At 39.9% G+C, this 26361-nt stretch overlaps 1 protein-coding gene across 2 annotated transcripts; it reads left to right on the forward strand.

Moving 5' to 3' along the window:
- Positions 1-3336: 3336 nt before the first annotated feature.
- ANXA11 (annexin A11) lies at positions 3337-26026 on the forward strand. 2 transcript variants are annotated; one of them, XM_032695106.1, is made up of 15 exons: positions 3337-3449; positions 12353-12413; positions 13502-13614; positions 14954-15295; positions 15815-15902; positions 16299-16393; positions 16832-16945; positions 18056-18146; positions 18263-18342; positions 18516-18572; positions 19478-19571; positions 20331-20426; positions 23038-23096; positions 23694-23816; positions 24962-26026. In XM_032695106.1, exons 2-15 carry the CDS (start codon positions 12362-12364, stop codon positions 25019-25021), a joined length of 1464 nt encoding a protein of 487 aa, XP_032550997.1. In that variant the 5' UTR covers positions 3337-3449; positions 12353-12361; the 3' UTR covers positions 25022-26026. The 2 variants fall into 2 exon arrangements, with proteins under 2 accessions (XP_032550997.1, XP_032550998.1); XM_032695107.1 differs by having other exon boundaries at positions 3376-3449; positions 14954-15280; positions 24962-25678.
- Positions 26027-26361: the final 335 nt, after the last annotated feature.

Below are 26361 nucleotides of genomic sequence, written 5' to 3' on the forward strand. Positions count from 1 at the left end.
TTTTTTCTTTTGTACTTTCTTCTTGCTTTTAGTGCGTAAACACTCAGTTTTTTGTTGGGGTTTTGGGTTTTTTTTGAGTTTTTACCAGTGGAATATTTTAGCAATGGAAATGAAATAATGCAAAATAAATATGGAAAAAAGGAAGACAGTGCCTGTGAAATTGGGAGTGTTGATGGTGGTTATTGTACTAGTTTCCATCACTTGGTTCTGGTTTGTGTCCTGTTATGGCACAAATCCACTTGGAAATGTACAAGGTTGGAACTAAAGTTTGGAAGGGGCACTAGGAAAATGCAGTGCTTGCAGGAAATGCTGCTGTGATTTTTGTGGTTCTTCCACAAAGGCTTCTCTGTTTGAATTGGTACTGAGTCAATATCAGCACAATGTCAGTATGACTATGCTTGTGCTTGAGATGACATGCCAGCTCTCACCTATCCCAACACCAAGAGTTCTAGGCCTCACCTCTGCTGTCTTATCCTGATTGTGCCATCACTGTCCGCATGCACTTGATTTGAAATGCTAATATAGAGTGACAGTTTTTAATATGAGTAAATATAAGCCTCTGTTCAATTGCATGGCACGTGAGGTTTGGCTGTTCTGTCGTGTTAAATACCAGTTTAAATATTAAACCCCAAAAGGCTGAAAAAATTAAAAGTATATTAAAACTTGCTGGTAGGCTTCTTGTAACTTTAACTGGTGAAAATATCCTTGTTTTCCTCTCTGTATTAGCTGCACAGCATGGCTGCCACAGTTACCTTAGGAACTCTGTGCTGGAGTGGTTCCACTTCGAGGCTGGGTTTAGGACTCCTAAACTGAACTGACTGAAAACCAGTCTTAAAAGGTATGTATACAATATACATATAATAAATACAGGTAACACCGTATGTTATACTGCATGTTTCTGCACTTTTCCTCTTGTAAACTCTTAAGGAAAATGCCTGCAGTTACATCCTGCTCTGGAGAAATAGTCAGTCCACTTGTGACTTTATATTTACTTCACCAATAAATTGTTCTAATGTACTTTTGAGATTAAATGTGTTACAAAGATATAGAGGACAGTCCTAGTCAGAAACAGGAAGGCTCCTAGGTAGGAGCTGCTGGTAGGAAACCATGATACAGTTAAGCTGATCTAGTAAGGGTCAAAAAAGCCTGGCTGGAAGTGAAGGGTGGAAAGGAGAGGGTGACCTTGTCACTTTTTGGCAGCAACTATTCTGTGAATGTCTCTGTGGGAGTATCAAATGTAATGCTGCTGAAGATGAGCAGAAGTGGGCTTTATGCTGCCCATAACAAGTTCTGCAGGGAGAGGGATTTGCTCTAGCCAAAGCTCCCAAAAAGTGTGGGCTAGGAGGTTATCATTCCTGTGGAAAAAATTTTCAAAAATAAAATAGATTAAGCAAATGCCTCATTCCCTGACTGTCTGAAAATGACAGGTAGTGAGGTTTCTATACACTGATTCCCTTGTCAGAAGAATGTTCCGTATGCTGCCGTAGCTAGTCCAGTTTTCTGTTTATGAATGGAGCATCAAAGGTGTGGGGCTTCCAGTCACTGAGGCTGGATAAATAGAGGGATTCATAGAAGTAAGCCAAATCTGGACCTTGGTTAAATCCATGGAACATTGCAACTGACTTTAAAGTGAGCACAACCTGGTCTGGAATGAATACCAGGCTGGTTGCAGCAGTACAAGCTTCCTCATACATCCCTTCCAGCCTAGGCATGATACTCAAAGGGCTTTTCTACATGAAAAAATAGCAGTACTGAAGTTGCAGAAATATGGGTTTGGTTTTTTTTTTTTCTTATCCTGCTGGAAGAAGAAGTAACCCTTTGTGTAGGGTCACTGTGTCCTCATCCAATGGGAGTAGCAGCTCCCCTGAATGGCTCCTAACCTGTTTCAGTGAAAATTACTCTAGTTAACAGAACTCTTCTGTTAGAGCTCATGTGGCCCCTTTTGGCTGACACAAGTGAGAGGAGTTAACTCCCCAGAGAAGCAATACCAGCATACTGAGAGGACAAGATCCCTGGCCTTCATTCGATGTGAGCTACTTTGTGGGCACGTCTTCATTTTTCCATCTGCATCAAAACCTGTGTCGATGTTTAGCTTTGCCTATTAATCAGAAGTGTATTTATATCAGTAAGGCTTAAAATAGTCTGGGTATAAATTCATAATTTGTGCTAAACCACAAAAAGCCAATGTGCTGGTTTTGGCTGAGGTAGAGTTTACATTCTTCACAGTGGCTAGTATGGGGCTGTGTTTTGGATTTGTGCCGAACACACTGATAATACAGACATGTTTTTGTTATTGCTGAGCAGCTCTTACATAGAGGCAAGGCCCCTTCTGCTTCTCACCCCACCCCACCACCGAGGAGGCTTGGGGTGCACAAGGAGCTGGGAGGGGACACAGTTTAGCTGACTGCAACTGACCCAAGGGATATTCTGTACCACACAGTGTCACACTCACTGTATGAAGTGGCTGAACGGGAGGAATGCTTTAAGAGGCATGAACACATCTATCCAAATTAGTTTCATTCTAAATGAAATCACCTGTTAGAATGCATATGTATTAAAGAAGCAAGTGCTGTAAAGGAGGTTCTGGACTCTGTTTGCAAAAATCCCAGCTGCAAGGACAAGTTCATTCCCCACCCAAGTTGTATAATGCTCTGATTCAGTCAGATAATGCTGTGCTTGCTATTTTGATTAGTGTCTTGGCAAACAAAATGTAGTTGGAAAATGCCCTTTTCATTTTTCCTTTTTATTATTTTGTTTTGTTCCTCTAAATGCTTCCATGTGAGCAATTTCACTCATCTTTAAAGAATGCATGTAGGAAAAAAAGATGTTTATTGAAGCCTTTAGCTAGTACTATTTGTACTAGAAAAGGTCAACATGAACGATCTCCTTCCTCCAAATTTTTGGTAGAATTTTACTCAAGGAACACGTATGTAACATATGACGAAAAATGGGGGTTTCTGTCCCATCTTGCCTGGAGAGCATGTTTTCTGAAAGGTCTTATGAATTCCTGGTGAGAACAGGCAGTTTACGGGTTTAAATCCGATGTCAGAACCTTGAGTTGCACCGTAGCGTCCTTGCTTTAGCCGTGTCACCCGCTCCCTGGGGAATGCCCAGGCTGCCCATGTGACGGGCAGAGCTCCTTTCTCCCCCCCTCCCCGCCGCGTGTTTTCTTTTTATCAAACGGGCCCCTCGCTGGAAGCCGCCTCTCGGTCGGACTTGCTGTGCTGTGTTTCCAGCCCCGGCCGGTGCCGCCGCCTCCCGCTGCCGGCCCGGGCGCCTCCCCGGCGCTGCCACCGCCCCCGGCCCGCCCCGCACCGCGGCGAGGAGGGCGAAGGAGCCGGGGCCGCAGCGGCTCCTCCTCCTCTTCCTCCTGGCACTCCCAGGCCCCGCCCGCAGCGCCACGAGCAGCCGGGACGGGCGGCGGCCGCAGCGGCTCCCGAGCACCCGCGGTAGGCGCGACCCCCGCGGCGGGACGGGACGGGACGGGGCGGGGGGCGAGGGACAGCCCGTGTGCGGGGCCGGGCGGTGTCCCCGCCGTGTCCCCGCCGTGTCCCCGCGGTGCTGGGGGCCGGGCCGTGTCCCCGCAGGGGACGGGGACCTTGGGGCGGCAGGAGCCGGGGTGACGGGCAGCGGCCCGGGGCTGGGCGTAGGGGAGGTCGGGGCGTCCTGGAGCTCCGCGGTTGGTAGGAAACATCTCCTGTTTCCTAGGGAAATGGGGTGGTTTCGGAGGAGAAGGGGTGTGTTGCTGTCGTCGTTGCAGTTCGGTACTTTGCCTGTGCCCGGATCTTATCTCGAGCTTGTAATTTAGATGTGTACAGTTAGAAAGCAGCCTAAGATGGTAGGCTGGACATTACGCAATGCTTTTTTTTTTTTTTATTCCCCCCCGCCCCTCGAAGGTCTCATTTTGCAAACTGCAGAACTTTACTACCTCGTATACTTTACTACTTCTTATACGGCATGTACTTAGAGAGCCTTCGAGACACTTAAGTGTCTTAAAACCAACACTCTTCAACTCTTGCTATGTGTGTGCGACATAAAACCCCACAAACATCTTGAAGAAAGATGGAGTTCCCTCTCTGTCCCCATCCTGTTTCTGGGCAGGGATATGTTTTTCTTTTTTTCATAGATTAATGGTAGTTCCTGGAAGCTCCTTCCTGATAAGGAGGGACAGCTGACGGACAGCGTTCTGGAGGGAGTGGCAGAAGCATGTAAGGCAGCTCAGCCTAAAACGGAGTCAGATGCACTGAGGCAGAAAGACTGAGGTGAAGGTGTAGAGAGAAAGCAGACTGGCGAGAGAGAAGAAAAAGTGCTGGTGCACTGTGTTTTGATGAAGGAGCTCGTTATTAGGGTTTATGCATCTAAAAGCCTGGCTGCTGTAGGAGGTGGGAGGTTTGTTCCCTGGCAACCCCAGCACAGTTATTTTCTGTTGAGTGAGTCAATGCTTTACTGGAGCAGTCACAGTAACATCAGAAACAGTACAAAACTAGTATGAGTGTATACCTGCTGTAAGGCTTGAGTGTATGAACGCTTTCCCCCTAGCTTGGCTATTTCTATAATTTCCTGTTTTGCAAGCTGCTGTGAGAGTCATGTGGACCACTCTCCTCCCACTGATGCAGCAGGGTAACTTGCACTGAGCATTGCTTCCCGTTTCACCTGTGGCCCTGTCCCCACTGCATTTCTGCTGAATTTTTTTCTTCCTGAAAGTGCCTCTGTAGCTACTTTTTGTGACTTCTTTCCCCCCTGCTCCCAAAGCACTGGGAGAATTTGTGGTATAGAACACCATAAAGATTTGGCAAGATTTTGAAGGGCCTAATGATTTTATGTCAACAATATTTATACATCTTTCTCATCTGACCTCATGAGGTCAGAGGCCAAAATGTCTCTCTGAATCTGTACTTAAAGTTTCTGGAGTAGTCATCGCATTCATTCATATGCTTTGTCACTTTATTAGTTTGTTCTTTGTAGTCCCCAGAAGTTTTGACTCATTAGACTGGAAATTCTGTGAAATGTTAGAAGTCACTAAAAGATATAATGAAATGAGCAGTGGGATGAATATATTTCATGGGGGCCTTTAAGTAGTCAAATAAAAAACATTGTAGAGATGTAGTGTTGGGTAACAACTTAAAATATTGAACTTGATCTAATACAAAAAGTCAAGCCAAGAAACCTGTCTGCTTTGAAGTTCACAGGAGATGCTGTTTCCTAGACCTCTAGCAAGTTTCGGAAGATGGAGCTTCCAGAGGGTCTGTTCAGTAACATTGCGTTAATCAGAGCTAAGACAGAGGTTATATAGTTCTAGTTCTGTTCTAGAAATCTAGGGATAAAAAAAGGAAGCTGAAGTTAAAGTGGAGTTGTAATTGAAAACAGCAGGTGGTTTAATTGTGGCTACAGAAATAGCAGGACTTCTGAACAATTTGAAAGTTTCATTTATGTTTAGCCAAGGCTTTATGTAATCATCCATAGAAACTTTTCTGTCAGCTTCAAATTGCAGTTAAAGGCTTCCATTACATTAAATATGCAACTGAATAATGGCACCAGTGTAATTCCTTTTTTTATTTCATACATTTATGTCAACTACCTTGAAACATGTTTCTTATTGGATATATTTTAAAAATGTATTATGTAAACTGTTGGAAATAAGGACAGAGACTTGTTAGCTCTCTGTAGTGACTTTTGTTTTGAGTTTCCCTTGAAGAATGTGGCAAAAGACTTTTTTGGAGGGAAAAAAATGGAGGAAAAAGCTGCATGTTTACCCTTCAGTGAGCAACACTTTCACCTATTTGAAACTGGAGTTGTTCTCACGCACAGAAGTGAAGGTCGTCCCTTTGCTTTTTCCAGTTTGTTTGAAAGCAGGTGTGTTTGATGTAAATGCTGAATTTCCTTCAGGCAGTTGCCCAAGCTGGGAAGAATGTAATGCAGTGGTAAAAGCAAATCAAAGGACAGCAATAACAGTGGAGCTTCTATTGTTGCTCCATGTTTGTTCCAGATTTTATCAGAGCTCGCTGCAGAATCTTGATAAGAGGTTAGATGCTGGTTGGGCCAAGCCTGAAGTCACTTACAGGTCAGAGTTGGGACTTGCTGGTGCCCATCTAGGACACAATTTTTCTTATGTGCTTGTGATTGACCGGGCAGCCAATCCTGCCTATGCTTAGCAGCTGTTTTTTTGTTTGTATATGTGAAATTGTATCCATACTGTTCAGCTGTCACAGATGCTGAGTGTGGACCAGTGCTAGTCACTAGATTGTGTAAAGTTAGCCTGAATAAAACAAACACAAGCCCACACAGCCCCACTACTTGGCTGTTCCCTGTACAGTGCAGAGTGTCAGTGGTGTCTGATACATAACAATGTTCTTTTATAAGATACACAAAGAAAGTGAACTAAGTCCCTGCTAGATACTACCTTCTTTTTTCCCTTATGCTTTCCCTGACTGAGAGAGGAGATACTGTCTTATTCTTAAGGGAGGGTTAACAGTGTTTTAGTTGTGGGGTTTTTGTTTGTTTGTTTGTTTTTCTTTTAGTACAAAGTGTGGGTGTGGTGGGGTTTTTTTGAGGGCATTGGGGAAGTGTCGCTGGTAGGTCATTCTGTTCTTTAGCTCAGCCGTTCTCTTGAGGAAGCACCGGGCTTCACCATTTCCTTTCTTTTTTGGAGTCATTAATTCAGTTCAGCTGTAGGAGAGTCGGGCATCTGATTCAGGCTTTTGGATCTGAACTTCTGGCAGGCTTAAGAACTGTCAAACAAATCAATCTCATATTAAAAATATAAATGAGTTTTAAAGCTTCTGAAGGCCTGTGTTTGTGCTAAAACTTTACTGTAGCCATACAGTCAACATGCATATGAAGTGATACTCTCTGTGATTAATTTCTGCATCCCAAAGACCTCTGGCTCGGGTAAAAAAGCATGTTAGTTTTGAACTTTGGACTTGCCAGTTGCTCTAGGTTAGGTGCTTAAGTTACCTGAAACAGACAGCACAAATATCCGTGTTATTGTTGCTAGAGATAACAACTTTAAGCTTGGAAAATTGCACTTATTGTGTAAACAGTGCACCTCTCTATAGTGCGAGTAACTGGTTATTGGCTACATTTGACAGTGTTTTAAAAATACTCAGTTTTCTATTAGCTAGGAGAATAAATGCATCTTACAAATGTTAGGATTTAGGGGTAAGAATAGTTACTTTTCAGTGGTACACTTTTAGGACCAAAGCTTGCTATATCAAGTGCAGACTAGGTTTGAAGGCCATTGTCTTGCTTTCTTTTCACAATGCTTGTTTATGGTTGTTGTGAAATACCTGTCTTTCTAGTTCACTACCCTAAATTCGCTCTTTCTTGAGTAAGTCTGTTCCTGGAAAGGATTAATGAGCTGTATCTTTACAGTCTGGAATGAATGGGGGTGTGTCCATTTACTCACTGATGAGTGGTAATCTTCCTGGTGTTGCTGGACAGCAGCGTGTGTAAGCCTTCCCTGTCCAGAAAGCATGAAAGCCATCGCCTTTGTGAAAAAGCTGATGTATTTGCACACTCATATTTACCTGTTTTTCATCTGTGGTGTCCCGAGGCTGTCAGCCTGGTGCTGGGCACAGAGGTTTTGTGCACAGTGTATGGTACATGCATACAGCCTTTAGCTAAGGTCCTGTGCAGGTCCTGCCAGTGTGCCTGGCTTTGGAGAGTTGTCACTTGAACAACTTGCTGTTATTTGGCTTCTTCTGCAGCCCAAACAGCGTAAATGTGGGAAGTATTGTCAGAGGACTTTTGTCATCCTTTTATTCTGTTGCCTCGCAGAGCTGGGGAACACTGGAACCCTCCTGCTTTTGCAGTGGGGCCACTCCCTGGCTCTGTGCTTCAGGCTTGGGCACAGCAACTAATTAAAAATCGTTGGTGTGAAATGAATAATCAGGTATTTTTCTAGTAATTGTTTTAGGGTACTGAATGTTACACTATTGCTTTAGTTCATGCAGGAATTGGTATGTACCTATTCTGACTTGCACAAACGATTTAAAAGCTTTGTTCTTGCATAGTGGAACTTAAAATGGAGGAGCATAAATCCCTGAGGCATTAGTCAATTGGGAACATAATTCAGACTATTTATAGCATGACTGGTTTTTGCAACAAATTATTTCTATGACAAGTTATGAGTTTGAAATAGAACAATCCCATTCCATTGTTTCTTCAAACATCTCATAAACTTAATTTGGTATTATTTCTTGCTTCTTACATTGTTTGGAGAGTGTATTTGTGTTGTCATATATGTTTTGACTTGCAATACTGTCCGTGGAATATTTACACTACAAGAGTGTGCTACAAAAGGAAACACTCGGATCAGGGCAGAGTAGGAAGCCAAAGTGAAATCACCCTCTTGGAATTAACTCATGTTTTTGCTGCACATGCATCCTGAAAGTCCTTGCAGCTCAATTAAATTCTTTGGGTTTTGTTGCCTTGAGCATACGTGTAGGGCTTCTATCTCTGAAAAAGTTGCACGAATGTTCTTATTCAACATTTTTGTAGCTCAGTTGTGGCTTGTGTGTCTGTCTTCCCATTCAGCTTTTCTTTGTTGGACTGGCAACTGCTCTACTTTACTTTGACTAGATTTGCAAGTGCTACCTTTCTGATGCTCTTCCCTGTTCCCTGCTTATGCCAGCAGGTCAAAAAGTGCTAGATTATCTTCCAGTAAAGTATTTCTGTAATACTAATAATTATGATGATATGAATTAGAAGGATCATTGAAACTGGCAGTGCTCCTGAGTTGCAATACTAGCAAGCAATTGAAATGGACAGTTTTTTTAAAAAAACCTTATTTGAATTTGTTTCTGTTTTGCCATCTATTCAGAGCTGGTTAGGGTTTTTTTAAGGAAAGTTTTTCTGTAGGAAGTGGATGATATACTAGTACTCTTTAAATATATGTTCTTGGATGAAGCCCAGTAAAGGTGAGCAATGAGTGATAAGATCTGTGTAAAAGAGTTTTCCTGAGTTTTGGGTGGCATGAAATTAACCCTGTTGGAAGAGGAACCCATTCTACTACATTATTTTTTTGATAGTGAAAAGAAGACTAGACAGGGAGTCACATACACAGAAGACTTAATGAGAAACAAAATTGCAGGGCTTTTTATCTGTCAGGATGAAAAATATTTCACCTGGTACAAGAGAGAACAACTTGTGTGCTGCAGTGCTTGAGTCAAAGATGAATCTTGCTCAGGCTCGTAAAATAGCAGTTAGCTGGTATGATGCTGAGACTGTGGCTTGTCCTTGTCTTGCAAAAGCACGGTGGTGGATGCCTCAGTTCATATCTGATGAAAAACGACAGCGTATTGTAAGGTGATAAATTCTGTTCTGCTGGTTTCACAAGCAGGGATCAGTCTCGGAGCAGGCACTGTAATTTATAGCTTTAGGCTGCCTTTTCTACTGTATCCTGGTAATTAACCTTGTGGAGGAGTAAAGGCCAAAGGGTTTCGCTTTACTCGATGTTCCCTGTGAAATGGGCATAATTAAACTAATTATTTTTGACAAATAAAGGTCACGGTTTTTCATCCGTTTTTTGTCCTCAAATTATTTGAACCTTGGCATAACTGGACCCTGAACAGCAGTCACTAAATAAATTCCAGCAATGGGCGTGAATGCAGTTGCTGATCTTATTTCTGTTGTACCTTGAAACAGAAGTTTGCTGGCAGCCTTACAATTTTAGTCTTTGCTTCTGCCATCGTTATATGTAATTTGTATTTTTGATACAAATTTCTTCAGTTGTCATCCTTTTTGTGCCGTGCTGTGTCTTAGAGAAGCATATTTTCAAGGTTCCCACTGAAAGTATATTACAGATTTAATCTCTTATGAACAGGTCTGTTTCCCCTTACCTTTGCCAAACAGCAGGAAAATGCTGAAGAGCCTGAACACTTCATGGCTTGCAGTGTGAAGCACGATAGCGATCAGTGTTCACTGTGGGAGTAAAACCTCAGATCTTTATTTATAGAGTCCTGAGGTCAATCTCCAGGACTGAACACTGGGAATAGGGAGAGGAGCTTAACAGTATTTGTTCTGTATTTCCTTCAGGGCACTCCTTCTTTCCATGTGTGGTTTGGTTGTTTGGATTTTTTCCTCCACTACTTTTTTTATGACTGAGCAAACACAGACCTTGCTGTTCCTGTATCCTCCCACGCAATATTTGTATAGCAGGGTGGATTTCTGTATCTTCTGTTCCCTGGCCTGTGTCACCACTTTATTGTCAGCAACCAACTGCTGCTCGTCACTGACAGTTTTAGTAAGATGTGGATGTAGCATCAGAAAGTTTGGAAGATGGGATTAGAAGATGAAATGGAGACAGGATTGTGGGAATGGTTGGGAAACTTACCTTTCTATGTTAATATTTCTTAAGTTAGAAAGTTAGCCAACAGAGACTTGGTGAACTACAGAAAAGATGGTCATCAGGGAAGTTTTTGAACACGAGAAGTCAGTGTGTTTGTGTATCTAGTTTGCCTGGAATCAAACCAGTCTGGGAAAATTTCCCCTTGGAAAGGTCCTGGATAAATACAGTGTTTGAAAGAAGCAAGTGGAACATTTTTATATAGAAAGTAACATTTTTTTTCAGATTGTTGATGAAGTTAGCTGTTACTTCTCAACCTCAGCTTTAATTACCAAAAGGCTCTTTTAATTTTTTTTCAATTTAAAAATTAATATTCTACATAGGATTAAAAGCAAGCAAATGACCCTACTAAGAAAAACAAGGTCTATCCCACCCTCTGCCACAAAAAAAAAAAAGCCTTTTGCTTTAAATTTGTACCTAAAGCTTTATTGAAAAGGCATCCTACAATTTTTTTGAGTATCCTGTCATTATTGTATTTGCATGTGAAGCTAAAAAATAAAAAATAATTATAGTTGCACCTAAAGAAATGAAATTCATTACAGTGCTGTAATAATTTGTATCTAAAAATGTACACACTGACATTATGCATGCTAAGAACCTAGATTGTGTGGGGGTTTTTTGCTTGGTTTTTTTGAGTGACTTGGTAATAATTGTCTTTTATTTTTTATGCTTTATTATGTAAAGCCTATTACTGAATTAGAGAGGCTCTGAAGTGCCAGGCTGCCTTCTCTTGAATTTTTTTTTTATCTTTTTTTCTTCTGACCTCTCTCCTGTCCCATACACCTCTATCTGCTGAGAAGCTGTGTTTGCTTATTGAGTCTGTTAGAGACTTTACATACTTTAGTAGGTAAGGTAGGGTTATAACTTCTGGTCTCCTTTGTTCATTGCAATTTCTCTTAGATAATATCTCTCTCTTTAAATTTAAATTAGTGCATGCAGCATGAAGTCCAAACAGTTTTTAAATAAATTGAAGATTCCCTAATTGTATTTTCTTTACTAAAAATAAAAAAAAAAAGGTGTTTTTCCATTCCACTGTTGCTGTGCAAAAGAGCCATGCAAACCAGAAAGGAAAGTTAATATGATCATGCAAAATGCCAGATGCAAAAGGTAGTGCTTTAGGGGAAAGAGGGGGGGGAAAAAGCAGAGGAACAGTTTGCACAGCAGTTCTAAAAATAGACAATAGGAATTGTCACTAAAAATAACCTCTAAAAAGTTAAGATTCACTGTGGATGTTTTCTTCATCTAGAACAAGCTCCTTGAGTTACTTTTACCATTGTTCCTGGGAGTTGTTCTGTTTAAAATAAGGCCTTTTGTATTCTGGAAGACAGTTTTAATTTTGTCCTTCATTTAGCTGTTCTTCCTCTTTGTCCTCCACTTCTCTTTTGAACATCTAATGACTCTGTGCACTTCTGTGCTGACAAAGGCACTATCCATTTTGAGAGATCCAATTCGTTCTAGTGATCTTACCCTGTCAGGAGACCTTTCATATTTTATGACAATGCTGTAAGCATGAAGGTGTATCCCTTGTGCTTCTTACTCTGACCTTGCACGTTAGCAGATGTCTGCATTTAGATGCCTTCTAACACTTCTCATGCAGTTACTCACTTGAGATGTAGCTTGTTTGTCAAATGATTTTCTACTCTTGATTAATCAGACTGTTCTGTATGAGCTGCAAACTTATGCAGATTTTAATAGCTCAATAAAGGAAGCGTGTTCAAGTAATACATCCTAAACAACAGAACAGACCAAGTAAGCAGTAAGTAGCAACTGGAACAAATAACTGAAGTAGTCTGAGGAGTGACTCTGCAACTACTTAGCTATCTGAATATGTTTATTAGTCCAACAAAAAGAATGGTAAAGAGGTTTCTCAGAGGAAAGCCTGGGCAGAGTGGGCAGTTTATGTCTAAATTTTGGTAATTGGCTACTGCATACATGTTGCCTCTTAGTTGTATGTGATGTAACGAGTGAAGCATTACAGAAATTAACTGTATCACACGTGCTTTTCAGATCTTTGCAATGAGTTACCCGGGCTATCCCCCAGCGGGTGGATATCCACCAGCAGCACCAGGTAAGTTGCTTAGATGAAGTAAACATTAAATGGCAGTGGTGGTCTGGAGTGGAAAGGTGGCATGGACGAAGAACAAGACTGCAGGGTGTTTTCTTGACTCACCAAAGCTCTCTGTGTGCTCTTGTTAAGTCCTATTTCATCTGCGCTAGGGATTCTGATTTATCTAATGTGTGTTCTACCATGTGCTCATATAAAGTCCATTTTCATTCATCTCAGATGAAGCACACAGCACTAGGAGATGGTCACAGTTTGAAAAAATTCAGAAAGTGTCGAGGATCTGTTGGTACTGAGTCGTGAAGGTAGCTGGTGAGAAAAACAAGTATGGGGAGGAATCAGTCACACTACTTAAAACCATATCCCACAAAGAATTAGAATTTTTATTATGAAATTATCCTTAATTCACTATTCTTAGGGAGATGGTTGCATATGGAAGGCAGAGTGCTGTTAAAAAGGATAGCAATTATAATAATACCAAGCTGATGAAATATGTGACTACTGCTTGGTTATCAGGGTGAACTTTACAGTTTTTGGTATTGTTGGTAGAAAGAAAGTGGCCAGTTGGAGTTGGGCAAGCTAACTCAGGAAGGGGAAGTGATGTACAGTGAGAAGCCAGACTACTGGGGAGGATAAACTCTATTTCTCAGCAGAGCATTCTGGCTTAAGTTGGACCATACTGCTGTGTGCAGCCAAGTTTTATGACTTGGGTATCTGGGAATGGACTGTCGTGCTCTGTGAGCATCTTTCACATTTGCAGCATCAGTGGAATTAATACTATCTTCCTACTGGAATACCTGGACAACTTGATAGTTAAGTGAAACTACTCTCTAGTGAAAATATGGCGTTAACAGTATTAAGTCCTGAGTTTTAACCTTGAAATAGGATTAGAGTTGTAAATGAGACCTTACAGATTTGGACATGACTAGAAATATCCAGTGAAATTTCTCTTTATATAATAATTGCACTGCTACCCTGCACCTCTTCAGTTGATTTTCCTGTAGCGTTGAACACATATTATATTAGAAATTTAAGTGGTAAGAAGTTTAAAAAGGTGTAGCTTTTTGTTTCACTGCAGCTGTGTTTGATTTCAGGTAGCAGTCCTTGGGGTGGTGCTGCCTATCCACCTTCAAATCCACCTCCAATTGGTCTGGAAAATGTGTCTGGCTATGCCAACCAGTTCAATCCCAACCAGATGGCTGGAATGGTAAGTTTGTTTTCATTTAATGTGTTTTACTGTGACTTCCTTAAGTGCAAAGTTGTGTTTCTGGCACTGTCACTGTCAAATTTATCACTTGAATTCTGTGCCTTTATGTCTAATCTGTTTAGGTAGTGAGCATTCAATATCATCTCTTGAAGAAAACGGTTGCTGCAAGCTATTCCTTGTTTTAAGAAAACAGAGCACTAGTTAAATGTTGATTTAAGAGTCTAGCTTCAAAAGTCACGGGCATAAAACAAATATAACTTGGCTTTTGCTGTGTAGAGGAGTGGGAGAAAAGACCATTAACACAGAGTATCCTCTGTTAATATATTCACATTGGCACACACAGTCCAGATTTTGCCTACTACCTGGATTTTTCCCAGTCACAGTAAGGAGATATCAATGACTCATCCTTGTAAAGAATATAGGATTGACTATCTCTTATAAGCACTGATGTTTAACAGATGGAAGTAAAAACCTTTTACATTGATTGAAGAAAATGCAGACGTTTCCAGGATGATTTTTTTTTTTGGTAGAACAGAAGTGAGTGACACTTCTGACAACTTTAGTCTTCAGAAATCCGTTCTGCTGCATAACGAATGCAGTTTGTAGGAAGACATTTGCATTATAGGTGCCTTCCTGAGGCAGTGATTAAATGAAGCAATTTGGCAGCCAGCAGGCAAAATGAGCAACAAACTATCTGGGGTGCACATGGCAATATCCACAGCAGGTAGTTTTTGATAATACTACAGTCACTAAATGTCAGTTCTGGTCCCTCTGTAGAAGAGGGGTCGAGCGTGTCACGTGGGGAGATGATATTGATGTGATGTATCTTTGTGGCAGTTTCTGCAGAAGTCTTTCCAAATGTAATCTGTGAAATCCTGCAAGTTGTAAACTACTAACACATCGAATGTCTATAAAACAGCCAAAGGTTGCTCAGAGGGGGTTGCACTCAGGGGATGCTGTGATCATGGAAGGCAACCATGGACAGAGAAAGATTAAGCATAGTTTTGTGTTGCTGGGATTATTTGGGTCAAGTTTTTAGAATCAGAGGTGTGTGGCCATGGATGTGCTTTGGTGTGAGTGGTGTGGGATGCAGTGGCAGTTATGTGTCTGGCTCTGCTTCTTTATGCATGGCAGCTGATGGTCACAGTGAAGCAAGAGTCAACTGAACACAGGCAGGTTTTATCCATCCTCCTTGCTAGTGAGGCATGATCAGTGCAAAGTTCTTTTGTAGATGTGTGCCTGTCTGTGTTGGTGAGGGGGGAGGTTGTATTGAGCACATTACTGAAACTCAGCTGTTTGTACCCCTTCCCTTCTCTTGCTGTGTTGGCTGTCACTGCAGGCATCCAACCTGGCAGGGACCTTTGGAGGAAATGCACCACAAGGCATGTATCCTTCAACACCTGGGGGTTATCCACCAGTCCCTCCAGGTGGCTTTGGGCAACCTCCACCAGGACAGCAGCCCTCCTATGGGGGGTATCCACCATCAGGAATGCCAGCTTACCCAGGATACCCAGGCCAGCCCGCACCACCTCCTGGTCAGCAGCCTATGAACTACCCAGGACAACCACCAGCAGCTTACCCAGGGCAGCAGCCCATGCCAAATTATCCACCAGGTCCAGCTGTGAATCCATCTATGCCCTCTTACTCAGGAACTACAGGGCCTGCAGTCTCTCCTGTAACAGTAAGAGCATTCACTGTTTTGTTTTTTTTCCGAGATGTATATGTTTCTCTACATTTTCTTCATTGTAGTAGTGTAAACCAATCCTCAAATGGAAAATAAAGTTATGAAAAGAAGTTTGAGTGAAGAGAGAGAGAGAACCTTTTCAGATGGAACAATATAGGAGCATATGACTGGAAATGAATGCTATTTTACTGCATTATTCAAGAAGAAAGATTTGATGTGAATTCAGATTTAATGAATCTTGCCTTTCCTTTCTTTATGAAGTATTGCCAGTTATATGTACAGTATCATCAAACCTTAATTATTGGACAGCAGATTTAATATCAATGAACCTTCTTGACCTTGCATTAATTCATGTGTAGAAATGAGCAAATTTTTTTAGGTAGGATTGTTTTGAGTTTTCTCTATTACTTTACTAACAAAAAGAAAATTGGTAATGGTGGGCATCTTTCCAAAGTAGTAAAACACAGTATTTTACTGTTTAATGCTAATATGCAGCTCCATTTGATCTCATTGTAGCATGGAAACCGAGGCACAATCACCGATGCACCGGGTTTTGACCCCCTGAAGGACGCAGAAGTCTTAAGGAAGGCCATGAAGGGATTAGGTGAGCAGTCTGTGGATTTACATTTCAGTTAAAAGTGGAATTGCAGCTTGATTCAGCACCGATCTTTTTCCATTGTTACACGTGTACTGAGTGGGGTAGTTCACCTGTGATTGTCTTTGGTTATTAGAGAAATGATTGGAAGTTCATGTAGGCATAAACAACATAATGAGTTTGGTTTAGTTTTTTTGTTGTTTTTTTTGTTGTTCTTACTGTGTTTGACTGGGGGTAGAGCTTGCAGTAGTGCTGTGGCTGTAGGCAAGAGTGGATACTGTAGATGAATTAAAGGTATACATGACCTTCAACTGGGTTCAGAAGAGTTTAGGATCAAATGGAAACAGAAAGCTGAGTCCTCACATGACATGATGCTCATTCTGTGGTGTCTGTGTGCCTGTACAGGAACCGATGAGCAAGCCATTATCGACTGTCTTGGAAGTCGTTCCAACAAGCAACGGCAGCAGATAATGCTGTCCTTCAAAACAGCTTATGGAAAGGTAAATACATTGGGAGAACAGAGGGGAGATGGAATATGAGCCTACATTCCTTCAGTGGAAGTCAGAAGGCTTAGTGTTGGGGAAAAAAAGGATTGGAAAGAGCTTTAGGGGAAGATGGTTTGTAAGCCATAGCCTGCTCAGGGTGCTACTTTTTACCCACTCTTGAATTCTTCATGCAGTGTTTCAGATAAAACATGTAAAGCAGTTTCTCTCCTTACTTTGACTCTTTGATCTGTGCAGTCTATTTAATTGGACCTTAATTACCTCAATGTACATATTACATTATTCTGATTTTAATGTTAAGTGGAACAGCTTTACTTTGAAGATACATTATTGGTGCTTGTGCATAAAGAATTCTAATTAAAATGCATATTTTTCATGTTTACTTTTGTTAAGTTTGGTCTTTATGCACTTTTCCTTGTTTTTCCTTGTCATTAGGATTTGATCAAGGATCTCAAGTCTGAGCTATCAGGTAACTTTGAGAAGACAATCTTGGCAATGATGAAGACACCTGTCATGTTTGATGCTTATGAAATCAAGGAAGCTATAAAGGTTTGTATAGGAGATAAAAATTTATAAGATAGAGGAAATAGTTGAGCTGATAAAATATTTGGTTGCCATTTAAAAGCTTGGACTTACCTTCCCTCCTCTCTATCCAGATGTTCAGCCCACTGTTTGACTGTTCTGTACTCTGTTTCTTGGAAGTATATGATAGTAAAATGGAGAAATGTTGTTCCCATAGGTTAAGGGTAGAGACTTATTTAATAGGTTTGTGTTGTAACAAAAAATATATTGGTAAAGAAATACTCAGAAAGGGCAGAAACCAAGTTCTAACACTCTCTGCAGTTAACTGTTACATAGTCTTGAGTAAGGCACTGAGGCACCTCTCTTCTAAGCCAGCCACTGTATGGGGAGCCTTTATTTCTGGGGTTTTGCTTAGAGCTGTAATGGAACTGGTTATAAACCCACTCAGGGGTTTCCAGGGGCTTTACACTTCGTACTCAAAAGCAGTTCAGAACATTATTTTCACAAACATTTTGGTCAATGTGTACCTTTTTTTTTGTCATTTTGCCCACCTCAAAAGTGTGTTTTCCTATCTCATGCTGAACCTTCTCTAAAATATTTATGGAAATTTTGAGTACTTTATAGCAATCAGACTATTTTATAAACATATAGATTTCTTTAAATAAAACCAGGTCAAACATTTGTATTTTAAGACAATGTTTGAATGAAGGTCAGTACATATATTTATGTGATCTTTAGTCAAAATATTAAACTATCTGTGAGGATGAAATAATATTAGCTGTATTTTAATTGCAACTGCTATCTATTAGTTAGTGATAGTTACCTGTTAGAATTAACAAATTAATCTTTAATGGTAAAAAAAATGGATTCTTAAAATGTCTTAAATCTGGGATGAAGGATGACATTTTTTAAATGAAAGCTTGTTATTATAATTTCAATTATCTGTTCAATTTTGTATCTTTAATACATATCTGTGTTTTAGAAACGTCATTAGTAACATTTAAATTGCTTTGTCTTTTTCTATACAAGGTTATATTCTGAATTTTTTTAATATAATTTTATTACATTTCTTTTATACTAGGTTGTAGGAGAAAGATGAGAATCTGAAATCTGTTTTCTCCTTATGCTTTGTTTTAGGGTGTTGGCACAGATGAAAATTGTCTCATTGAAATCTTAGCTTCTCGCAGTAATGAGCATATTCAGGAACTCAACAGGGTCTATAAAGCAGGTTAGATTTGCTCCATACAAATTTTCTTCCTTTTCTTACTTAATCACTGACTGATAATATGAATTTAGGAAATGAGCAGAGATGTATGATGATTCATGATTGCATCTCTTTTCCAGAATTTAAGAAAACTCTCGAGGAAGCAATAAAAAGTGACACATCTGGACACTTTCAGAGGCTTTTAGTTTCACTTTCTCAGGTACTTGCCTGCTGGGATTTTGGAATTTGGTTTGTGTGTGTGTTTGTAGGTGAGGGGTTTTTGGTTGGTTGGTTTTGCTTTGTTTTTGTTTGCTTGTTTTTGTTGTTGTTTTAATTTGAAAGGATCCCATCAAAGCCCATCAGTAACACTTCTGTATCTTCTAATTCTTTCAGGGAAACAGAGATGAAAGTACAACTGTTGACATGTCTCTTGTCCAGAGAGATGTGCAGGTCAGTAGAAATGCTTCATCATTTCTAGGTACAGTGAACTCAATACACTGAAATTTGACTGTGTGGTTTCTGCTTACCGTTAGTTTTGGACACCTTGTGACTTCTCCTAATGTAGTGCTTAAGTTTCAGTGGATGGTAGTGATATGAAAAGCCCTGACAGAGCATTAGAGCCATGTAGGTGCATTACAGGGATGAAGCTCTTGGGTATAGAGTCCATAGGATATTTTACTTCCATTCTGTCAGCTCTCTGGGTTTTCCAAGTGTTGGATGATGCCATTGTGCTGTTTATTAAGGAAATTGCCCAAAGAGATTTGAGGTGATACGTGTATGCATTAAATTTTGATCTATTTAACACCTGCTTTAGCTTTTGTGTGTTATTTAAGGAACTCTGAATTTTTGCAGCAAATAAGGCACTTGTATTTGGTAATGCTTGCCCTGTTATTTTTCTTGTATGTTCCACTTCCCCACATAGCAAAGGGAAAACTTGGTTCATTTTAGCTTACTACTGTCGTTTAAATAGCAATGTAATTAGCTTTCTACATAGTATGCCTTAGCCAAAAGACAGGAATGTCCCAGAACACACCTAGAGGTGTAGAAAAAAAGCTAGATGTAAGGACTACTAGGAAGAACAGTTTTCAGGTACTTTTTAAACAATTTCCCTTCTTTTGGTAATCTGGAGCTTTTGTGTTTGAGCACTTATACATCAAGATGGAAATGCAAGCAGAACATATTATTGGAAAGTTAGAATTAGTTGCTGTTTATTGCTTGCTCCTGTTTTCCAGCAGTACATATGCTAAGAAATAAGTATAAAAAGTGGAGAGGCTGTAAAGAAGCAAATCTGTAACTCAGCTGGTCAACCTGACTAAGTTTCTGAGTAATGATGTGTGAATTCCCTCCCTGCTTAGGAGTTGTATGCAGCTGGAGAGAACCGTCTAGGAACTGATGAATCCAAGTTCAATGCCATTCTGTGTGCAAGAAGCAGGGCCCACCTCAGAGCAGGTAATGGTGTCTTAAACAAGCGGGAACTTGATTCTGTTGTGTATAATGGTGAAAATGTACAACATCGCTCTGTCCCTGAATTTCCCCCATCTGTAAAATGAGCACAATGAGATATCAGTGAAAAGCAGGGTGAATTCTACTTTGAAAAGGCTGAATAAATGCTGCACATTGTAGTCATCTTGTTTAAATATCAGAGCAGGTAGAGGTCATACTTGTTCAAATGTTTCTCTGACAAAAGAATTGAAAAACTAGAGTTGTTTCAGTTTTGCATACTTGTATGTGCACAAGACACTTGCAACCTTCCCTTCCCTTTTTACTTGTTAGTATTAAGTGTTACATCAGTCTGTAGTGGTGGGAATGTTTTAGTAACTACATAGAACTTTTAAAATGTTCTATTGGGGTATTGAGGTACTTGAATCTAGGAAAGGGGTGTGTATGAGAACCTGAATATTTTCTTCTTAATTTTATTGACACCCAAAGCCTTTCCTAGAAGAATTTTCACTATTTCCCTTACAATGGTTTCTTGGTCTAGCCCTTTAACCAGAAGGACAGAACTAGACAAGCTAGAAAGACCAAGATAAGGTGTAAATGGAACAATATACTTGATAGCACAGTATGAGTCTTTTGAGACCCTAAAACTTGTGTGAATGCGTTACAGTATCAAGTTGAGCAACACGATTTAAAGTGAAGCCATCCAGCATGTACCAGCACCACCCATTTTTGCAAAACCAACTCCTGAAAACTCTCTTTTCTTAACAGTCTTCAACGAGTACCAGAGGATGTGCAACCGGGACATTGAGAAAAGCATATGTCGCGAAATGTCTGGAGACCTGGAGAAGGGCATGCTGGCTGTAGGTATGTGTCATCTCAGCAAGTTCATTTCTGGTATTCTGCTGCAGCTGAATTGGCTCACATGACATCTGTGGCTTCAGATAAGGATGTTCTTGTTGGTAGTAATTCCAGTTTCCTGCTTTTCAGGTTGAGCTTTCTGTGAAGTCACTTGTGGTTGGTAAAGTGGGGCACTTAATTCACCTCAGAATGACAGATCAGGCTTTTGCTGCAGGCAACTACAGAATTTAAATTTCACGTGTTAAAATGAGGAGAGAATAATTAACTGTAATTGACACTGTTTTGAGAAGTGAAGAGAACCTGTACCAACTGCTGGGTCAGTGAGAGTGGAGTATTTGGGACAGCCTTGGAAATCCAGCAAAATATAGGCATTGACTCTCTGATTAGTTACCTCTGCCTCTTTTTAATAGAAAGAAAACTTAAATTTGATCACAAAGGGGTTATTTTTTTCACATTTCCTGTGTTTACAGATTTGTTAAATCTTTGTTTTTAATTGCCTCCAGTACTGAGGAGTGAAAAATCTTACCTCAGATCTACTGTTGTCCCTTCAGAGGTTGTCATTGATTTTCATGAGGTTGGGGCAAGACCTCCAGTTGTTGTGTAGTAGTTTTATCTGAAATGTTTTATTCTAGATATAATTGTGAGCCACTTTCCTGTCTTTTGTCTTTACATCTCCATTTCTTTTTCTGTTTATTACTGTAAACATACTATGGTACCTAGAGCTCCTACTTTAAAGGTGTTTTTCTTTGGTTTTGAATATGATAGTGATGTAACAAAAAACCATTAAAAAATCCCAAACCAAAAACCAGACACAATTCCCCCCCCCAAAACTCCTACCAAAATAGGAAAAATGAACTTTGCATCACTTGGAAATAAGATACGAGAGGATATTTGGCTGAACCACAACAAATTTTTTTCACTGAAGTTTCCAACAAAATCTTTCAAAATGGGATTCAGTTTTAAAAGCCTAATTTTTTTCTCACCTCTTTTGTACATATGTGAGCTATGTAACTGCTGTTCTTACTCTGCTTGCCACAGTGGTACTATACTGGTCTTTTAATGACCCAAACTGAGTTTAGCTCATTGTGTGTGATACATTTTCAGACCTTTTCCAGGATTCAAAATTTGTCACCTCAGAACGTACTGTTAGAAAACCAAGCTTAGGGAAAAGAGGTATTTCACAGTGTTTATAGTAAAAGATTGCCTTGGGAAAGAAACTTTGTTCTCAGAGTTTGGAAGTCATTTGACTTAATGGAGCTGTGCAGTGACTTGACAGGTCTCCATGTAGATACAGATTCAAAACTGAGACTGTATCTTGCACACAAGTCAGTAGCCTTCAGAACAAGGCTTGTCATTAATATTCACTGAATAACTCCCTTTATTGAATAGATTTTGTGGAATTTTTTCTATTTATATGTATATACACATATCTAAATCAGTCAAGGATGTTAACATCATTTGTTCTGTGAACCTTATTTGCAGGAAAAAAAGGTTTTCTAATTGAAAATATTTAATTTTGCTTTCTTTTAAGCTTTCTGGATTGTACAACTGGTAACTAACAATAACATCTTTAAACATCTTAAAGTGCAAGTGTGTTGTTTTAGCTAAATACAGTGATACAGAAATGTGCATTTCATTTTGTCATTCATTTTTGAGTAGTATTATATGTATCATTGACAGTTGTGTGATGAACTGCTCTCATCTACATTTTCTTACTTAGAAAAGTACTTCCTATATAGAATGTGTGTTGCCGTGAAGTAATATTTAGGTTTACCCCTTTGGTTCTGTATTGACTTTGTGTGATTGATTTTGATATCCTTCTGTGCTGTAAAATGTCAAGCGTGGTCTGTGTTCTCTGTAGTTTGCCACAGATTGCATGATTGTTTACTTGTAACCAACATTGCATCAATGTGCAGATTTCAATTCTGATGAGTGATGGAGGATTCTTTCATTATCCTGATTAACATGACAGTGATTTGGTTTTAGATTTTGCTCTTTCAGATTTCTAATGAACTGTGCTAATTAAATATAAAATCCAGTCATTACTAAATGAGCATATTAAGAATTTTTAAGTCCTAATGAACTTGGTGGCTCAAATAGAACTTTAAAATAAGGGTTATGGCAGCTCACCCTTAAGAGGAAGGAAGCACATAAGATTCTCTGCTATCATAGGTGGCTACCGAAGTTATATTAGGCAGCACTCGAATTGCCACACTTTGCACACACATGGCTTGAAAATTCAGAACTAAGAAGCAGCTAGGGGCACTATATGTTCTTTCAAGTCTTCTGCCACCTTCCCATCCCCTCTTTTTCCTTTGTAAGCAAGAATCTGGTCATTTGACTTTGAAGGTTCCTTGTGGCTGCTTCATACTAGATGGTTTCTAGTGACAGAAAAGCTAGCTTTGAGCCATGTAGTGTAGGTTCTTTAACTTTATTGCAGCTACTGTTTGGATTAAAAAACATTTCAGTGACGAACAGAAGGAGTGGAAGCTGCATTGTATCAAGTGTATGTTTATGTAAAATTAAAACATGTGACTGTGTAGGATAAACTGAAAAAATTACTGAGTTCTGATTGAGGAGGAATGCCTGATTTCTGTAATACTGTTTCTTTTTACAGTTAAGTGTCTCAAGAACACACCAGCTTTTTTTGCAGAGAGATTACAGAAGGCTATGAAGGTAAGTGCCTGTGACAAGTTACATAAACTTATAGTGTGTTTTTTTTTTTTAATTCTTGTACAACTCATTGGAATGAACTGTTCATCTTGAAGGGATTACATTTTTTAGTGGGCAGATGACTAACACGATGCAGTCATTATTATGAAAGGCTGGAAAAATCTAGCTAATTTAATCCACTTAACAGAGAGATGAATACAACCATACATAAAACAAAGTCTTCACTTGGTAAAACATAAATATGCTTAAAACTAATTGAAATTGGTATCTCTTAAGTAGGAACATCTAGCAGAAATAAATAAATAGGCCATTAAACTCACTAAATTTTCCTGTCCCCTTGTACCACTGCCAGTCCTCTTCTTTTTTTTCAAATTGATCTTGTGCAGAGAAATTACTTAGTGTCCTACCATGAAATTTAATCTGTTGAAGCATGATAGGCCAAATTCTTTTCAAGCTTATTGAAGTCAGTGGGGTTATGCTGGTAAACAGGCATTTTTTTGGGGGGGGGGGGGGTGAGTTATTTTATTTTTAACCAGTGCTGTATCATACAGCATTTCCACCCATCGTTAATACGTTCCATTGCTGGTTGGTTTGTTTCAGGGAGCAGGAACAAAAGACAGGACTCTGATCCGAATCATGGTGTCGCGCAGCGAGGTTGACCTGCTGGACATACGCGCAGAATACAAGCGGATGTACGGCAGATCTCTCTACGCAGATATCACTGTAAGACTTGGAGATTTTTATATTCCCTGCCACGACATCCTTTATGGGGGTAGAATGTGGATACTGATGCTGAGTAGCTGTTAACTGCTCTGAGTGTAGCTGTCTGCGTTGGCTTGCTGCATTCATGGGGAGAGCGGAGGCTGATGTGCCAGAGAACAGACAGCACTTGCTTTTGCATGGGGGTAGATGAGCTAGAAATGGGAAGGAAGCTAACAGACAAGGAAGGAAAGGGAAGGGAAATTGGTCCAGAGGGGTTTCAGAGACCTGGTTTCAAGTCTGGTCTCTGTCCCAGCCTCTGAATATGATCTTGTAGAAGCCACTCAGTCCTCCAGCTGAGTAACAGTGGTGCTCTACTTCATATGTGCGTTGAAAGAACGTAAAGCTCCTAAAAATCTTGTAGAAGATTTTTTTTCTCTTGAAAATACAAGATTTTGGAAGGAGACTAAACTTCAGATTCTTTCACAGTTGATCCACCATCCTACTGTTGTTAAGAGCCGTAGCAGCAGTCAGGAGGGTGCCTGGAAAATGGCAGAGTAGTATGAGCTGGAGGAAAGTGACTGGTGCCACTTTCATTTACCTTGTAATGAGGGTGCCAAATCTGTTAAGCCCCTTTTTATTACTTCTGCTGTTGACACTGAGAGGCTGTAACTTGGTGGCATTTAGGAAGAATCCTGCAAAGATTCTGAAGGTGTGTGCCAAATGTCTTGATTTGCTTGCCAGCAACTATATGGTGTTGCTGCCATTTGCCACAGAGGATTACCCAGCAGGAGCTTTTCCCAAGTGTGTGTAACTGAAGGTGTGCTTCTATGACAATATTTGCATGCCCTGTAACCACCAATGTATGAGTAAAAAGCAGTGAGACACTGGTGGGAAAACTGTGCATCTTTCCTCCCCACACTTCTCCTTTGTTCTGACATTCAGAAACAGAACAGGCCATACCCATTTAATGGATTGAACTTAGTAAAAAATTGGTTTCAGTAAATATGGAGCATGCATGTGCACAGTTATGCGTATGTAAACTCTGCTTCTTATTTCTGTAATAGTAGAGCCCAATCATCCCTGGAAAGAAAGTTCTTAGTTCTTCAGCCCTGGCTTCATCTCTTTTGGTTGTTCTTTAACTTTTCTTTTTCTGCATTCCTTTCCAGGGTGATACTTCAGGAGACTACCGGAAAATCCTACTCAAGTTGTGTGGTGGAAATGACTAAATGGAGCATTGAACTTTTCTTAAAAAGCTTCTATTTTCATGTTTTTGCTGTAAAGCATCTTTTTTTCTCCAAAAGTAAATGTGTAATGACCTGTTTTTTCTAAAGCAATTGCATTTTAAAAGATAATATTGCATATATCTTCAGTTCAAAAATAGTAGGTAATAAATGCCAAAAACACCCAAAATACCAAGCTTATGTGCCATCTGCTCAGGATTCTGTATAGCACTCTCAGCAATCCATGAATGGCAGGTCATTATTTCTTTTCTGCTTATATCATGCTGAAATACTGTTTGTTTTATAAAACAAAAATCACAGTTGTATGATTTAAGGTGTTGTCATTGCATGCCATTTTAATGCGAGTTTTATATATGCAGTATGCAGAGCTGGTTTCAGGCTGTCTGACTCTCGGATATGGGGAGATAGCAGCTTGAGTTTTTGTGTCTAATTAAGACACAAAAGAAGTTTTAAAGAAGTTTTGTCAAGTTCTGTTTTCTTTCCTTGATTCTTTTCAAGGAAGATGTGTTCCACATTTCATTCTTGCCAAGGCAACCTGTCACGAGGCAGTAGTAGTGTTTACAGCAGTAAGGATTCTCTGGTTAATGTTTAAAGGTTTTGCACTGTGCCTTAAATATATGTATGTAAGAAGAGATTATGAAATTAAAGCTGTCTAAATCTTTGCAGATTATGCTTTTTGGTGTTCATGTTGATTTATTGTGTGAGTAATGACTCACTTTATGTCACTTTCTTTTTCCATTGAAGTTCTCTGCTTGAATCTACAGGATTATTAGGAAACTGTTGTGTTGACGAGAGCTTGGTACTTATGTGCTGTTGATGAGCAATTGTCTGTACATGATATATGTAATCTGTAGTTATTGCTCAGTATTTTCATTTTTGCATGTTGTATTTTATCTTATTCTTGGAACTCTGAATTTCTATTCTCTGCTAGCATGGATGGCATCTATCCAGCTTGTCATTCTCAAAAATAGAAACATGAAGAGGAAAAAAGTACAAGGGGGAAGAGTTTCTTCTAACTAGGTCAGTGAGAATAGGCTGCTTATTAATCAAGAACATGCAAACTCCTCTTATTTCACACACATAGGCATGCACTCTCTCTATTGTGTAAGGGCCAGGCAGGTCCTTTATCCTAGCAGTTGTGTTGCTGTTTGTCTTGAAAGAAAATAGTGATGTCGTGGATTTAATTCTGGATTGTATTGTTACTATGGCAAGGGAGAAGAGTGTAGAGATTATAGAATATGGTTGCTGTGTGTCCACATGACAAATTCTGGCCAGGATGTGCTGACAGGACTCCTGTTTCAGTCAATGGCAGCAACGTGACTTAT

The sequence above is a fragment of the Chiroxiphia lanceolata genome, chromosome 8 (assembly GCF_009829145.1).
Source record: "Chiroxiphia lanceolata isolate bChiLan1 chromosome 8, bChiLan1.pri, whole genome shotgun sequence".
NCBI classification, from domain to species: Eukaryota; Metazoa; Chordata; class Aves; order Passeriformes; family Pipridae; genus Chiroxiphia; species Chiroxiphia lanceolata.

Bases quoted from the DNA above. Each gene is read 5' to 3' on its own strand.
- ANXA11 (XM_032695106.1), top strand. From the start codon at position 12,362: ATGAGTTACCCGGGCTATCCCCCAGCGGGTGGATATCCACCAGCAGCA. The intron at 18,147-18,262 runs GTTAGATTTGCT...TCTCTTTTCCAG, and splicing joins CAACAGGGTCTATAAAGCAG to AATTTAAGAAAACTCTCGAG. The intron at 23,097-23,693 runs GTAAGTGCCTGT...GGTTTGTTTCAG, and splicing joins GATTACAGAAGGCTATGAAG to GGAGCAGGAACAAAAGACAG.